Source organism: Lissotriton vulgaris, chromosome 5 (assembly GCF_964263255.1).
Source record: "Lissotriton vulgaris chromosome 5, aLisVul1.2, whole genome shotgun sequence".
Classification (NCBI taxonomy): Eukaryota; Metazoa; Chordata; class Amphibia; order Caudata; family Salamandridae; genus Lissotriton; species Lissotriton vulgaris.
In genome coordinates, this window is record NC_141693.1 from 1,257,107,082 (window position 1) to 1,257,124,254 (window position 17,173).

Consider the following 17,173-nt stretch of genomic DNA (forward strand, 5'->3'; position numbering starts at 1 on the left):
ATCTGTAATGGATTACAAATAAAAGAGAAATTTCATGCCGCCCGACACCCCCAGTCTGCAGGGTTGGTTGAAAAATATAATGGAAGTTTGAAATTGAAAATGGCCAAAATCCAGGAAAGCACTGGGTTAAAATGGCCTGGCACCTTGCCTTTAGCTTGAATAACCCTACGTATCACCCCCCATTCCCGATCTGGACTATCACCCTATGAGGTCATTTTTGGCCAGCCAGCTAATGTTTGGGGCGTTCCACAACCAAGAAACTTTCGAGAAATTGATTATCCAATGATGACATATTACTTGCATACTTTGACTAAAGATCTTCGTTCTATCCATCAACAGGTGTCAGACACGCTGCAGCCCCTGCTGGAGGGTCCCGGACATCGTTTGGAGCCTGGCCAATGGGTGCTGGTGAGAAACTATCAATGGAAATCTAGCCTAGAGCCCAGGTGGACTGAACCAGTCCAGATCCTGCTCGCCACCCGGACAGCGGTGAAGGTGAAAGGTCGGAAACACTGGATCCACTTTTCCGACTAAAGAAAATACCTTTCCCGCTTTCTTTTGATCGACAGAACCCGGAGGGAGTTTTGACCAAGGTAAAAGAGCCCCTTGTGTTGTTCCTTTTTCTGACGCCCAGGGAATCGAAAGGGAAGAGGAAGAAGCATCAGGCACGGAAGGAGTCTCATCGTCAACAGTGGCATTGGCCCCGGAATCTGTTGTCCCTGTTGTTGCACAAGGTGTTTACGACAACTCAGGCATCACAAATGCTACTTTGTCTGTTTTATTTGATGACCAGGAGTTGCCTGGTCATGTTCGCTACAACCTGCGGCCCAGAAAACAACACGGTACCCCAGACAAACACAGCAGGAGATAGGGAGAGACTTGAGTACTAAGGTGTTGATAGATTAATTCGGGGGTGCTGAGCGAGACACTGGACTGAACCAGTTGAGAGCTGGAATATCGTATTGCTCTGTTCAGAAAGAAAGACTAAGAAACAGGAGAGGGGCCCAGGTTGTGACTGTATATAACATTATTGCAAGGATCGACTTCTCTTTTGATGAACGATAGGAGCCTGCCTGTGCGGCTCTAGGCGGACACAGGAAAGAAGTACCCTCTGGCAGGTTGGACTGCGTCCCTTAGTGTAATTTGGTCTTTTAGCTACAATGTATCCCTTTGATCGCTTTATTCCTAAAGAGGAGCCCCCCCTCGCTCCTCGATATATGCCTACTTATGTACCTGTGTTCTTCTTGAACGATTCGTGTGAAAGTCCCTTTTGTGATCACTATTTCCGCACTTTTTATCATAATAATGAGTGTATTTTTATATTTAGAATTTCATCATCCTATGCATACTGTGTTAGGAACCTCTACTCCACCGACTGAGCATTATTTTCTAACTTTGGCCCCTCATAAATCATCGCCAGACTTATGTTAAAAATGTATTTGTAGAAATGTTGCATCAAACACATAGTGCTACCAATACAAGAAATTGTTGGGTTTGTGGTCTGTTACCCTCAGTGATGCATAGACATGATCTTTTCATTTCATTGCCTTTATCTTAACTGGGAAGTTGTGAGGCCTGGTTTAAATTGTTGCCTATGATGTACTTACATTACACGGTAGATTCACCCCAATACTCTGAACGTGATTATGAAATGATTCTGGCCTATATAGAAGTGCATCAGGGTTTTGACCCACAGGGAAATAACGGGGAAGGATCACTTGACCCGAATGCTTGCTTGAATTTATATACAGAATATGAAAATGTTACATGGCTGAGAAGTGAAATTCTTGACTTTGCGGAATTTAATTTTACTCAATACTTTCGGCAATTTCAGGATCAAAATTTTACTGATGAAAAAGCTATCCCGGTGCCCATATTAAATAGTACCTCTGCATTCTGTGTGCAAGGAGCTGGACACATTTCAGCAGGAGACAGTCGTTGTAATTATACTTATCGACTACGTACCTTTAGTAGCCCTCCATTTCTAACCCCTCCAAATGTTTATTTTGTGTGTGGCGAAAATGCTTACACATGGCTTCCCCGGGGATAGACAGGTCGTTGTTATTTGTCTTTTCTGTATCCGCCTGTTTACATAGCACCCTCCAATTATCATAAGGATCATCGGCTAGATGGACAAAGTTTGCCTGTAATACGAGATAAACAGGAATTGGATACATCCGAGATAGATCAAACTGATACCCCTGAACAGGACTTTTTTGTTAAGGGAGTATTTCCTATATTGGGGCCCATTATCACAAGTAAAGAAGTAAGGGGCCTGTCTAGAGTAGTTGAGAGGGTTATAAATACCGCAGCTGGTATATTAACTAATCTGACTGTAGAGCTTCAGGCTACAAGACTTGTTTCTCTCCAAAATCGTAAGGTGCTAGACGTTATCTTATCAGATCGGGGAGGAGCTTGCCGCATGATCGGCAGCTCCTGTTGCATGTATATTCCTGACGCCGCCCCCTCTGTCATTTGGCTATTCAAAAATTGCATCGTTTAGTGTCTGAAATACATGCAGACACTGGTACCTGGTCCCTTTCTGGATGGTTTTGGAATTTATTGTCTACCTGGGGTTGGAAGATTCTAATGTATTAGTTGGCATAGCAGGTGTCATCTTTGCCTGTTGTCTCTTCCTACATTGTGGACCTGCTTGTTGTTCTTACTGTGCTTAAAAATTAACTTCCTCAGTAACAGAGCCAACTAAGGTAAAAGCCCAAATGGTCCAACAAGAAATACAAGAGATGATGCAGATTGATGAGGGTATTTTTGAGTATTGATTTTCTTAATTAGCTACATCATACTAAAAGGGTGGTTCTGAGGGACGAAAACGATTCTTTACCCTTATTGAAATCTTCGTGTTAGCATAATGTATCTATACATACGTATATCATAGTTTAGACTAATTAATTACGTCAATACAGAAACTCTTTCTCGCTCTCGCATGATATTTCTGTTTACGCAGGTTAAGAACCAGACTCTATTTTGTACGTGCATTAGACTTGGACGGTGGTCACGTGCCACCCTCCAGCAGCCGAGTAGGCTCTGTTAGTTGAGTTACACAGACAGCTGAATTCATACTATTCTTCCTCTGCCTCAGAGACCCAAGGTCTCATCTGGTTTCAGAGGTGATAAGCGCATTCCTGGAGGCGCCGTACTCGTCCTCCCAGGCACCAAGACGAAAGGAAGTCACCCCTCCTGACCCTCCCCAGAAATAGCAGAAGCAGACTTCTAAACGAGCTTTGTGTGCCATATATGGTCTTTCCTTTAAGCTACTGTGCCTATCAGTACTTTTCCATGTACTGTGATCTCATGTAATGCCATGAAAGTATATATGCCATGTACTGAGTGTGAATCGTCAGTCTTCTCCAAGTACTGGCTGGATGACGTTGGAGAGGCTCCTCAATAGAGTATTGGATGTATAATAAACAATTGACTTTCCTTCACTGCCAACTGACTGATTATTTGGTAAGATGATAATTGGGGGCTATTGGTAGGTATAGCTCCATAGATTATTTTTATAATACGACACACCAATGCTACATCATCCATCAAGGCAGCAAACTCTCTGGCAATTTTAGCATGTTATGACCGCCAGATGTGGTCAGAGTTATCGGAGTTCTTAGACCTTATACCTGAAGATCGCCAGCAGGAAGCACAGAGAATAGTGCTCGAAGGGGAACGGGTGACATCTGAAATTATTGACTGCGCCTTAGACATTTCTAATACTAATTTTCGACAGCTAGCGGGGGCTGCTGTTCTCAGACGCCAGGGATGGCTCAAAGCAACCTCTTTTAGACCTGAGGTACAGACTAAAATACTGGACATGGCTTATGATGGCAACTCACTATTTGGTAAGTATATAAATGACGCCTTGCTGACCATCAAGACCGATACGGATACTGTTAATTCGCTGGGTACCCTGCAGTATAAAAGAGGATCTTTCAGGGGATCAAGAGGTTGTGGTTTTTCCTCTAGAGGAAATTACCACAATCAACAAAACAGACAATACCAATCTCAATATAAGTAGCCTTATTATCAGTCCTCTTACAGGCAATCATCTTCAAGTAATTTCTCTCATCAGGGCGAACGGTGACGGTCAAACAATTAAGGCCGTGACGCAAATAGAAGACAATTAGCTTTGCCGGACACCAGTCAAACCTTCTCCCCTCCCTGTGGGCGCAAAGATCTCAGCTTTTTTCCAACAATGGCAGCACATCACATCAGATCAGTGGGTCCTCTACCTTGTTCAAGGAGGTCACACTCTAGAGTTCTAAAGAAGCCACCTTCAACCCCGCCCAAGGTTCCCCCTTTCCCTGGTCTTCACTTACTGTCCAGAGAAGCTTTAAAAAAGTTCCCCCTCGCAGGGAAAGGATTCTACTCTTGTTTCTTTCCCATAAGGAAAAAATCGGGGGAGTGGCGCCTGATTCTCGACTTGCGCAAACTCAACAAGTTTCTGAAGATGCAGAGTTTTCTAATGGTGACGCTGGCAGATGTGTTGGGCTGTCTCAATGAATGGGACTTTATGGCTACTCTGGACTTGGAAGACGCTTACTTTCATATCCCTATACATCCCAAACATCGCAAATACCTAAGATTCACAGTGGCTGGCGTCCACTTTCAATTCAAGGTGCTCCCGTTCGGACTGAAATCGGCACCAAGAATATTCACAAACAGCCAGATTCAATATTGTTCCATTTTGCGAGTCCTTAATAGCGATTATTAACCCCTTGCGCGCTAGCAGTTTTCCCGCTGTGCGCTGGATTTTTCAAAAACCCGCGTTACATGACGAGCTCAGCTCGTCATCAGCATACGAGCGCCATAGCTGATGACGAGCTGAGCTCGTCATCAGCATCGAAGGGGTTAAGGAATCGCTATTAAGGACTTGCAAAACGGGATTCATGTAGAAATCGCAAAATAAATTGCGATTCCTACAGCTTCCTTATTTGCGATTAGCAAATTGCTAATCGCAAAAAAGGAATAACTCCCCATTCATTCCTATGGGCCTAAAGGCCAAAAGGCCCATAGGAATGAATGGGGAGTTATTCTTTATTTGCGATTAGCAATTTGCTAATCGCAAATAAGGATGCGATTTCAAGGGTGCCAGGGGTGTCCAAAGGACACCCTGTAGCACCCCTGAAATGAAAATGTAGACTGATGTTGCGCACACACATGTCCAAAGGACATGTGTGTGTGTGTAACATACAACTTAATGCACTAAAGTGCATTTTTCTAAGTTTTCGCTATTTACCATGAAGTCAGACTTTGCGGTAAATAGTGGTCAAAAATTGCGAATTCGCAAATAAAAAATGGTTAATGAATAGCATTTAAGGAATCTCAAATAGAGATTCCTTAAATGCAATTCCTCGCAATGTAGCGATTTTGCTATTAGCGATTTTTGCATTTGGGATGATTAATCCCAAATTCAAAAATTGCGCTTGCAAAGGGCCAGATTCTCAGAATCAGGTCCTTTGCGAGCGCAATTTTCAATGATGAATCTGGCTGAAAATGCCTAGCTCCAGTCTGCCACTCTGTGGTCTCGGGGTATTCAAGTCGTCCCATACCTCGACGACTGGCTGCTCAAAGGACTCTCAAAACAGGCTACAAAACAGGCTGTAAAAAGTTGCCTTCATCTATTCTCAAATCTGAGACTCACTCTCAATGCAAACAAGTCACAGTTGCAACCACTCTAGGCTCTAAGTTTTCTAGGAGCAACACTAGACACCAAACAGTGCAAGGCGCTCTTGTCAGAAGATCGTCAGAACAAGTTACAAAGCATGGCAAAGTTGAGTTCAAGAGGAAAGTCAGTTTCAGTCCGAACATTCGCTTCTCTTCTGGGGATGTGCTCTTCGGAGATCAGCTTAGCCCCGCTGGCAAGGCTCAGGATGAGACCTCTGCAGGAAGAGCTACACCGGCAATAGCAACAGGCCAGAGGGTAATTCGCGATTCCATAAAGGTGACCTCATGAATGATACATGCTCTTCACTGGTGGACAAAAAGAAGCAATCTATCTGCGGGTCCCACGTTCCTGACCACTTCCTCAGAGTTTGTCCTGATCACGATGCATCCATGGAAGGTTGGGGAGGACATCTTCAAGACCTTCAAATTCAAGGACGATGGTCTCAACAAAATCAACAGAAGCACATCAACAGTCTCGAACGACGAGCCATCTTTCTTTCTCCGCAGGCGTTCCTTCGGATGATCGCCAACTCCTCAGTGCTGGTGCGTACGGACAATACCACCAGCATGTATTACATCAACAAGCAGGGAGGAACAAGGTCTCTCTCCCTATCGCAGGAAGCTCAAGAATTGTGGGAGTAGGTTATAAAACATGGCATAACCCTCAGAGCAGAGCATGTCAAGGGAATTCAGAATTCTCTGGCCGACAACCTCAGCGGATCTCTCACAGGATGTCATGAGTGGGAGTTGGAACAACAGGTGAAGAGGATCTTCCGGATGTGGGGCACCCCAACCCTAGATCTGCTTGCAACACAACAGAACAGCAAATGCCTTTATCACGCCAGCAGATTTCCTCAACGAGGATCAAGAGGGAATGCCCTGCCCATGCTATGGTCAGGGATTTATGCGTACCCTTTTCCCCAGAACCATTAATACAGAGGGTTCTGCAAAAAATAAAGAGGGAACATTGCAGTCTCATCCTAATTGCTCCTCGCTGGCAGAGGCAGTATTGGTTCCTACAGTTATTCCTGTTGTCACAACAGCGTCCTGTTTGTCTAAATTCAACACTCACAATGCTGACGAGAGAGAGAGGTCAGATTCTACACCGGATCCACAATTGCTTCACTTGCACGCCTGGCTCCTGACTTCTTAGAATTTAAGGATCTCAAAATTTCTCAGGACTGTAGAGATATTCTAACTAAAGCCTGTGCTTAAAGTACTATCAAGACTTATCACTTTAAATGGAAGCGTTTTTGCTATTGGTGTGAAACAAATAATGTTCATCCACTTCAGGCTCCACCAGAGGATATCCTTCCGTACTTACTATACCTAGCTAAAGCAGGCTTAGTATTATCATCTATCAAAGTCCATCTTGCTGCAATTTCTAGATTCAGAAAGAGTCCTAACAGACCATCACTCTGTTCTTCGTCACTTATTAAATAATTTTTAAAAGGGCTTTTTCAAGCTTTTCCTCCAATTCGACCTCCACCTCCAGAATGGGATCTAAATACAGTTTTATCTCAATTAATGAGGGGGCCATTTGAGCCAATTCACAAGGCCGAGCTCAAACTCTTAACCTGGAAGGTGGTACTTTTATTAGCTCTCACTTCACCCGGCGGGTTAGTGAAATCCAGGCTTTCACAATTTCGGAACCTTTTCTAGATTTCACTAAAGATTACGTCACGTTATCCAAAATTCATTCCTAAAGAACCGTCTCAAGTCCATCTAAACCAACCTGTGAAGCTGAAAACCTTCTTCCCGGATCCAGTAAAAAGTTGCTTGAAGTTTTACCTTCAAAGGACTAAGGATATTAGACAATCTAATCAGTTGCTGGTTGCTTATGGTCAAGCCACATTAGGACAAGCCGTGACAAAAGCAACGGTAGCAGGCTGTCTTCTGTCATACAATTTTGCCATGATAAATCTAACAAACCTCTGCACAGAAAGGTCAAAGCACATTCCACCAGAACTATGTTGGCTTCTACAGCCTTATTTGCTGGGGTCACATTGGAGAATATTTGTCGTGCTGCGACATAGAAGAATGTCCATACGTTCACGAAGCACTACTGCTTACAGTCTGCGTTGCAGGACAATGCAGCATAGGGACAAGCTGTTCTTCAACATCTCCTTCATTAAGGTTAGACTTTTAAATGTCTCTCATATTGCATTTATGATGTATAAGTATGATCATATTCACTGTAATGTTGCTGGTTGTCAAATATTGTTTTTTAATATGCAGTATGTTAAATGGCTATAACTATCTCATTTCATAAGGTTTCTGCATTTGCATGTATTTACATATTCTAGTGCTCTATAACCTTCCGGATGTGTGGGGGATATTTAGATTTACGCCTTGTCTCCCACCTTCCGCAAACGACATTATTAGGATTACTGCTTGCTATTCTGATTCAGGCATGTGAATCTATGCAAGATACCCCCATACTGGATAAGAAAATAAGTTACTTACCTGAAACTACAGGTCTCTCCTTCGGTGCCGGATGGTGCTGGCGTCCTACCTCAGAGTTCGGACTCATCGGCTCCTCACAGAGGTCATGCCACGGATTCGTCTTCAGACGCTCCCTCTTCTCCGGAGGCTGGCTTCAAATTGGTGCTGACTGGCCGCCGTGTGTTGTATTTTTCGCTGGCATCATCGAAGGGCGGCTCCCCGCCTTTTCTGAGGCCGAGGTGCTCGTAGGAGGAGCGGCAGGTCCCCCATTCTTCAGTACCTTCTGGCTTCCAGGACTGGCCTTTGCCCGTCCCACTTGGCTTCGGGGACGGCTGACTTAGTCTGCAGCCGGCACCCACGGAGGAACTGCTTTCTTCTCCGTGGTGCCCTACTGAGGCGGGTGAGGCCTTCCCTCACGCGGTGTCCACGGCTGTGGGCATTCTGCACATGGGGGACCCGATTGCTAATTTTCCGGTGGACCATCTCTTGGAGGTTTTACACCAGGGCTCTGGTGGGAGGGAGATCTAACTCCCTTTTGATGGTTCGCTCCTTTCTTCCCTGACGGAAGCTTGGAGGCGTCCGCCTCAGGAGATCCGGTGCCTCAACACCTTCTGCACCGACACCTTCCGGCTCCACGTGACCCGGCGTGCCTCTCCCTCCACCCCTGCGCTGCCAGTCCACTTTTGAGGACCGCTTTTCCCTACCTGCCCCCACTGTTGACTCCGCCGTCCCGGGAGGCCTGCTGGCTGGACTCTTGGGGGCACAACATGTTCGCCTCAACCAGTGCTGCCCTGCGGGCCCTTAACACCTTGTGTGTATTGGCGAAGGCCTCGTCTTCTTTGTGGGACTCGGCTGAGTCTTTAGGTTCCACGGCTTCCCCAGAGACTGTTCAGGTGGACTTACGGCATCATGCTTTGGATGGCCGGGAGCTACCGACGTTTATTCTCCGCTCCTCTCTGGACATTTCAGAGGTGTTGGGCCAGGCCATGGCTTCCTCAGTCGCCATCCGTCGCCCTGCTTGGCTTCGGGATGGTGTGTTCCCTGAGAATATTCAGGAGCGGCTCATTGGTCTTCTGTTTGATGGCAGCTTGTTGTTCCATGTCCTGGCTGATTCTGTCATCCAGAGGTTCTTGGCGAGGCCCTGTCCTCCAACTCCTCCTCCGCCTTATTCTCCTCCTCCTCCTCCTCCTCCTCCTCCTCCTCCTCAGAGACTGCTGGGTTGAGCTGCGTTTGGGCCTTTTGGATGCCCTTGCTTTAGATGGTGTTTCCTGGCCATTGAGTCCTCCTTGATGGTATTTTGGCATTGTTGGCTGCTGGACAGTCCTTGTTGCCTGTGTGTGTGTGTGTTTGCTGGAGTAGTTACACAGACTTGGCCCTGAGGTTAGGCCTTCTGTTTTTTTCTTTGGGCTGATGTCAAGCCTTCCCTGGGGTCGTTTTTTTCCCTATGCTACTTTGCTTTCTCCTCTGCTGCGGAAGTTCTTCCAAAGAGGGTTCCCATGTTTGGGACTTAGCGTACCCTATGTGGGGTAGGGTTAGCTGTTATATAGCTATGCTCTGCTGGGGATTGCTGGTTGCCTTTGGGTGCCTGTTGTCCATGGCATCTATGTATGTTGCTATTGCTTCTTGAGGTTTTGTGTGCGACCCTTGTAGTGATGGGCCCGGCCATTTGTTCTCCTTCCTGCTCTTGTGCTGAGGGCTCTGATGCTTCGGTGTCCTTTTTGCCTCTGGCAGCTTGTGGTTATGGCTGCCATTCGGGCTGGCCTGTTACCTTCCTTTTGGGTGAGCTCACCTCTTCCTGGGCTTCTTCTTGTTCCTCTACCTGTCTTGGCGTTGGGTGGTGGCTTGGTTGCCCTGGGGGAAGGGCGGGCCATGAAGGAATCTGCGGCTAGAATCATCTCTACCAGCTACATCGTTACCTAAGGTTAGTAACTCGTACATATAACATTAACCTATAATCCCTAGATATTTTAGGAGTGTATTTTAAAATATTAGCTTTATATCCTACATTAATAGGTATCCCTAAATCCTCGTGTCCAGAATACTTTCCATGCGACTCGTGTCAGGGGAGTCCGACCGAACAAGTACGATGCATTTGAATGCATCCGGATACGATTCGGTTGGACTCCCATTGACTACAATGAAAGCCTGTGTACCGAATGCGTAAACCGGTTCCCATTGACAAAAGGGGTGGTTGGGGATTATTGTGCACCATGTGGCGGGCACCCCTTGGTGCCTGCCACACTGCATGGTCTGAAAGGGGGGGATGCGTGGGTACCCCCACAGGCACGAGTTGGACAGCCCCGGATGAAGAGGGCCTGCTATGGGCCCCAAAGACTGATTCCGGCAGCCTTTTTGATCCGGGCAATAGGAATCGTGAAGGCTGTCCGAATTGTTCTTCGCACTTGCTCGCTTGGAAAACCTACTCCATAGAGCTGTACGATTTGGCTCCGGAGAGCTCTATCTCTCTGTATGCCTTCCGGAAACGATATAGTCAGTGCTAAGGGTTTCCAGGCATCGTACTTGGTAGTTTGGAATTGGGAGCGAGTTGGCCGGAAACAAGGGTTCCGGATCAGTTTAGGTAAAACCAAGTCCGATTCAGAGCCCTTCCGACCGAGATTGGAATCGGGCACATAGACTGCACAAACAGGGATCTTTATAGAAGAGTTTTTGTCTTAATGGAGAGTGATCCAATTTAGGACCTAATGGGCTGGGATCCATGCATATTATGTATCTGGAAATACCCCCTATAGCATCAATCTTGGGATAATTGACAGATTGGAACACGTGAATAAGGCGATCACCCCTTCTAGAGCAATTTTATGTTTTCTTCTTTTGATTAAACAAAATATATGTTTAATTATTATGTAATGTAACATCCGTTTATGTATGTTTGTTCTTGGATTTGTTCAACCACATTTTATACACATATGATTGTGTTTGATGGTGTTATGTGTATGTTCTTGCTTTATTTAACTATGCCATTGTTTTTAAGTCTATCAATGAAGAATAACATTAGATATATGTATTACCTTGTTTTCTTTTTCAGTTTTGTGTAAATAGTAAGACGTGTGAATGTGACACATGGTATGTTCAGTGTACAGTTTGTATGATCTATAATAATTCATCAGTAATCACTGACTGACGTTCAGAGAAATAATGGTGTGAATGACATTGAGAGAAAAAAAGGGGAGACGTTTTTCTCTGTCAATTCTCGAAAGATTGATGGTATTGGGGGTGTTCCCAGATACATACTTTATAGTGCAGTTATCACTCTGTGCTTGACATTTGATGAACATATATCCTTTAAACGTCAATGAATGCAGGGTTCCAGCGCTCCCCTCTTCCACCAAACACCTATTGTGACCAGCATGGCTCCATTCATTAAAAAATGTTGCACCAGCTCTGGTAAGCTCCTGAAAATCCACTAAGCTGCCACCCTCATAGAGCCCACCAAAGTTTGTCAATCCTTTCTCAGCTCAACCAATCTTGTAGTCTGCTTTAGGTACCCCCAAGTGGTAACACTAGTAATGATACTACATGGAGGTCCTGTGAATATGGCAACTGTGTATTCTTTCTCTGAAGGGCTCTGGCCCATATGAAGCAAAGTGTTCTAACTAGGATTCCTGCTTCTTGGAAGTGTGCTTTTCGGAATGGGTTGAGCAGCAATCTCATGAGGATATCACATGTAGGGGTATCCTGTGATCTGTCCCCTGTGGCATCCCACAATTATCCCTCCATCTGACTGCCCAATGCAGCTGTGAAGCCAGATGATAAAGCTCCAGATCGGGAACAGCCAGTCCGGCCTCATCTACCACTAGTCGGACCTAAGTCAGGGCAACAGTGTGCCGTTGAATCCCTAGATCATGTCGTGCTTTGGGAGTTGTCCTATTTTTGGTAGTACTAATATAAATCTTTACACGAAGTCTCAGTTGTCCCTGCATGTAGCGGCGCTCTTTTTTACGATGCAAAGCTCCTTGGTTGAGCCCATATACATATACATACATATATAGCTATTCTCCCAATTACAGTTAAAGGAAGAGTTTGCCAGAATTTAACAGACTTTTGCAGCGAGGTCAATAAGGTTATTACATTATTCTCCAGTAATTTGTCCTCAGTTCGCACCCCCAGCTGTTTGACAGTAGTTGGTCCCCGTTGGATATAATCTCCTGCTTCAAGTGGCTTATCTCCCCCCAAAGGGACATGTAGTGAGTATGTACTATACGTACTCCAGTTCACACACAACCCAGATAAACAAACACAATTCTCAAAGGCTCAAGTCACGTCGGGTTGTTAGCCATGTAAATATAATAGCATATCGTTCTCGTATAATTATATGTCTGGGGGAGTTCCATTGAGTATAATACCTTGATATTTTCCCTGCCTGTCAAGGTCAGGGGCTCCACTGCTATTGCAAACGGTACTGGGGATGGGGCAGATGTGCCCCGTACCTCCGCCAATTGCCCATGTGTTCAAAATCACCCCTCTTGTTCTGATGCAGGCCTTTGGGCATGTACTTGGAAAATACAGTTATGGTATTCTTTGGTGTGAATTGAAGTTCGGTGCACTATCTCCAAATTGGGTGAAGCTAGTATACACTCCAACACAGCAATGGGGAATAATTCTTGCATTTGAATTTCTGAAATATACCAGTATTCCAAGGCTGAAGATATAGGTAAGTAACTTAGGGCCAGATGTAGGAGCCCAAATACCGGTCGGTAACGGCCGAATTCGGCCGTTACCGACCGGTATTTGGTGATTGGAATGTAGGGGCATCATTTTACAGATTCGGTAAATTTACCGAATCGGTAAAATTACCGATTCTGTAAAATACCGAATCTGTAATTTTACAGAATCGGTAAAACCCAGATGTAGGTGGGACTCTTCTGAGTCCCAAAGGCCTTTCAGATTCGGTATTTTACCACCCAATCCAATTGGGTGGTAAAATACCGAATCCTGGTGTGCATGCACACCTATGCCATGTGACAGACAGACATGCCCGCATGTCTGTCTGCCACATGGCACACATGCCTGTATTTGGGGTGCTAGAGGGTTTCAAAGTGACACCCCCTGCACCCTTGCTGGAATCGGTATTTACTGAATCGGTAAATACCGATTCGGTAATGCCCATTGATTCCTATGGGCTTCAATGCCCATAGGAATCAATGGGCATTACCGAATCGGTATTTACAGAATCTGTAAATACCGAATCTTAACGATTCGGTATTTACAGAATCTGTAATACCTACATCCTCCCCCCTCTATTTTACCACTTCTTAAATACCGAATCGGTAAAATTCGGTATTTAAGAAGTGGTAAAATAGAATTACCTACATCTAGGCCTTATTTCTTCAGCTTAATGGGCTGTCTTTGAGTAGGAGAATATAGGGGCATATGTATGAAACGATTTTTTATTTGCAAACGCTGGGATTAGCAAAAAACAGCGTTTGCGAATAAAAAAATTGTAAAATGTGGTGTATGAGACATTTTCTCATCGCATTTTTAAGGAAACGCTAATTTGGCGATTCTCAATTTAAATAAGCATTTAAGGAATCGCAAATTGCGATTCCTTAAATATGATGTAACAAGCACCCAAGTTGTAGGATTTCTCCTTAAGAAAAAGCAAATTACCACCAACTTCAAGTTGCTGGTAATTTGCGATTTCTTTCACAAATGCACACTTTGGTATTTTTCAAGGTGCCATGTGGCGCACATACATGCCCGTAGGGCATGCATGTATTTGCGCCAGATGCGCACACATGCTCATTTCAGGGGTGCATCAGGGAGTCCTTATGACACCCTTGCACCCTTGAAATTATTCTCAATTTTTGATTCTCAAATTGCGAATCGCTAATTGAGAATGACACCCTTTTCATTCCTATGGACCTCCTGGCCCATGGGAATGAATGGGAAGGCATTCATTAATTGCGATTTCGTATTTTGCTAATCTCAATTAAGGAATACCAAGAAATCGCAAATCATTTGCGATATTTTAAATACATCCCGTTTTGCGATTCTCAAATCGCGATTCTCAAAAAATCGCGATTTGAGAATCGCAAAAACGGATATTGATACATATGCCCCATAATACCTAAAAATAACCAAAGTGGAATCAACATAAAATTATTTTTGTGGAATTACTATAAGTTAAAAATAGTTTTACAAGTATGGAAGTGAAAGATTGCTTACAGCCGATAATAGTGTAAGCAGCCACAGCCAGCAGTGGGAGTACCTGCAGGGCGGTGATGTGGGGAGGGGGAGGGGCAGGGTGGGGGGTAGTTAAGTATGGATTACGGAGCTTCCCAGGTAAGTAAACATTTAAATAAATAAAACGTAATTTTGTTGAGTGCACTGCATCCCCAAATGCGATGCAGTGCGCGCAACGAAATTTACGTAATCCATACATTACTACCCCCCACCCTGCCCCTCCCCACGTCACTGCCCTGCAGGTACTCCCACTGCCGGCCGCGGCTGAGTGTAAGCCACAGTGGGCACCGACTTGCTGGAAATTTTAGTTCTTGGTGTGTCACTAATAATTTGCTCTTTTCATTGATATTTCTATCTCAGGTGTGATCGATTTGTGGCAATAAAAGTGGTTAAGAGTGGACTCTGTTTCACAAGTGCAGCCAAGGATGAAATAAATATGTTAAAAAATGTGAGTATCCAGACACACTGCACATTTAAGTATTCTTTTGCTTGTGAGATGAAGCCTGAACATAGTAAAAGTGCTAATCATTTAATTTTCCCGTTTCTACTTCAGATGGATCGGACCGTTTCCAAAAACCCATACAGAGATAAAGTGGTTAAGCTCATAGAAGACTTTGAGATATCAGGCGAAAATGGCACACGTATCTTTTAGAGTTTACATGTTGAATCTGTGCATCGCATTTTCAGCGGAGTGGATTTTTAAAAACTGTGTCTCTGTATTATCTGTTTGAGAAGTGTGCTTGAAGTGAATTTCAATTATTCCTATTATTATTAAGTAATTCAGTGAGTGCAGCATTCATCCATTATTGAGTCTCTTGCCTCTGCAGAATATCGTGCAGCAATCTTCCTAATGGCGAATAAAGGAGATCGTCCCACGAACATACAATTAACAACTCTGGTGTTTCAAGTAACAGAAATTTCAGGAAACAGGCTTTGTCTCCCCTCCTACCGTGGCTACGGAGGAGAGGGCAACCTACAGTGTGGTGTTGATGAGAGCGGCCAAGGCTTTGGGCCTTGAGCTCCCCGTCGCGGCCGTGAGGACTAGCCTCCTCACTGAGGTCCTTAAACCGCAGTCAAGCTCGTCCGAGCCTCTGCTGCCGTTTAATGAGGCCTTGACCGACGTTCTTTTGGGCACTTGGTCCAGGCCCGCTACAGGTTCGCCCGTAGATAGGAACGTGGCCATACGCCACCGCCCGGCCCCGGGCGACCCATGTTTCCTGTCCACCCACCCCACCCCTGAGAGTCTGGTCATCTAGGCTTCCAATTCCCAGACCACATTCCTGTCGGCTCCGCCGGACAGGGAATCCAAGAGGTATGAGCAGTACGGCAAGAAGGTATTCTCATCCCTTAGTCTGGGACTGCGGTCTTCCAACACCGCATGCTTCTTGGGCTACACCCACTCTCTGTGGGACACGGTCGCGGAATTGCTGCCAGAGTGTCCGTTGGAGGTACGGGCCAAACTCAGCCAAGCCCTTGTGGAAGGCCGGGATGGAGCAAAATATTCTATCCGGTGTGGGCTGGATACCACCAACTCACTAGGCAGAGCGATGGCAACGACGGTGGCGCCAGGCCTGGTTGAGGTCCGCCAACTTTTCGGTCGATGTCCAAAATATACTGATGGACATGCCGTTGATGGCCGTCACCTTTTTGGCGACAAGGCAGACCATGCGCTTGAGCGCTTTAAGGACTCCAGGGCTACGGCCAAGTCTTTGGGCCTCTCGGCCCCGCGCCAGCAAACGGGTGCCTTTCGCTCCTTTCGTGGCCAAGGAAGGGGCGCCCCCACACTTGCTGCCAGCCACGCACCGCTCACTAACATCCAACGCGGTGGCGGCTGTGGAAATCGCCGTGGAGGCGGTCAGGGACAACGGCAAGGCCAGGCCACACCCTCCCCCGCAGCATCCGCCTCAAAACCCTCCTAGTCTGTGCTTTTAGGCCCATGTGATGCAAGTGGGGGGCAGGGTTCGCATCACCACTCCCACTGGTGCACTCTCACATCTGACAGTTGGATGCTGCAAATCGTCCGAAGGGGCTACTCCCTCCCCTTCGAGACGACCCCTCAAGCCATGCCACCGCAACACCACAGCGTACCAGGGGATCATTTGCGGCTTCTGCAGGAGGAGGTTTCGGCCCTCTTGGCCAAGGGGGCCATCGAGCACGTTCCTGGGCCAGAAGTAGGGTGTGGTTGCTACTCCCACTACTTTCTGGTACCCAAGAAGGGCAAAGGGGCCCCTACGCCCTATCTTGGACCTACGGAACGTCAACGGCTTCCTCCGGAAGGAGAAGTTTAAAATGCTGACTCTGGCTCAGGTCTTATCTGCCCTTGACCCAGGAGACTGGATGGTAGCGTTGGACTTGCAGGACGCTTTTTTCCACATCCCCGACCTGCCGGCCCACCGGCGCTACCTGCGGTTCACGGTAGGCCACGAGCACTTTCAGTTTACCATGCTCCCCTTCGGCCTTACCAGAGCCCCACGGGTGTTCACGAAAGTGATGGCGGTGGTCGCAGCTCATCTGCGCAGGTTAGGGGTTTAATTCTTCCCCTACCTCGACGACTGGTTGTTGAAGGCGGGCTCGCCCCAGACAGTCGTCAGCCACCTCCAGGCAACGGCGAACCTCTTGCACCAGCTGGGGTTCTCCATCAATGTGCCGAAGTCACACCTGTGCCCCTCTCAGAAGCTCCTTTTCATCGGAGCGGTTCTCGACTCAGCGCAGTTTTGGGTTTACCCACCTGAACAGCGGGTTCGGGATATACAGGCTCTGATTCCGATCTTTCAGCCTTTATCCCGAGTCTCGGTCAGGTTGACGCTGCGGCTTCTGGGGCTTCCTGCATCCTTCTGGTGCATCA

General features: G+C 46.2%; 1 protein-coding gene across 1 annotated transcript in view; it reads left to right on the forward strand.

The window, feature by feature from the left end:
- Positions 1 to 17,173, forward strand: part of LOC147712426 (uncharacterized) — a 1,115,452-nt gene that overhangs the window by 337,038 nt on the left and 761,241 nt on the right. Inside the window, exons 5-6 of the mRNA XM_086919651.1 lie at positions 14,689 to 14,776; positions 14,882 to 14,969. Of these exons, the coding sequence (XP_086775777.1) occupies positions 14,689 to 14,776; positions 14,882 to 14,969 (176 nt within the window). The remainder of the gene's footprint in view (positions 1 to 14,688; positions 14,777 to 14,881; positions 14,970 to 17,173) is intronic.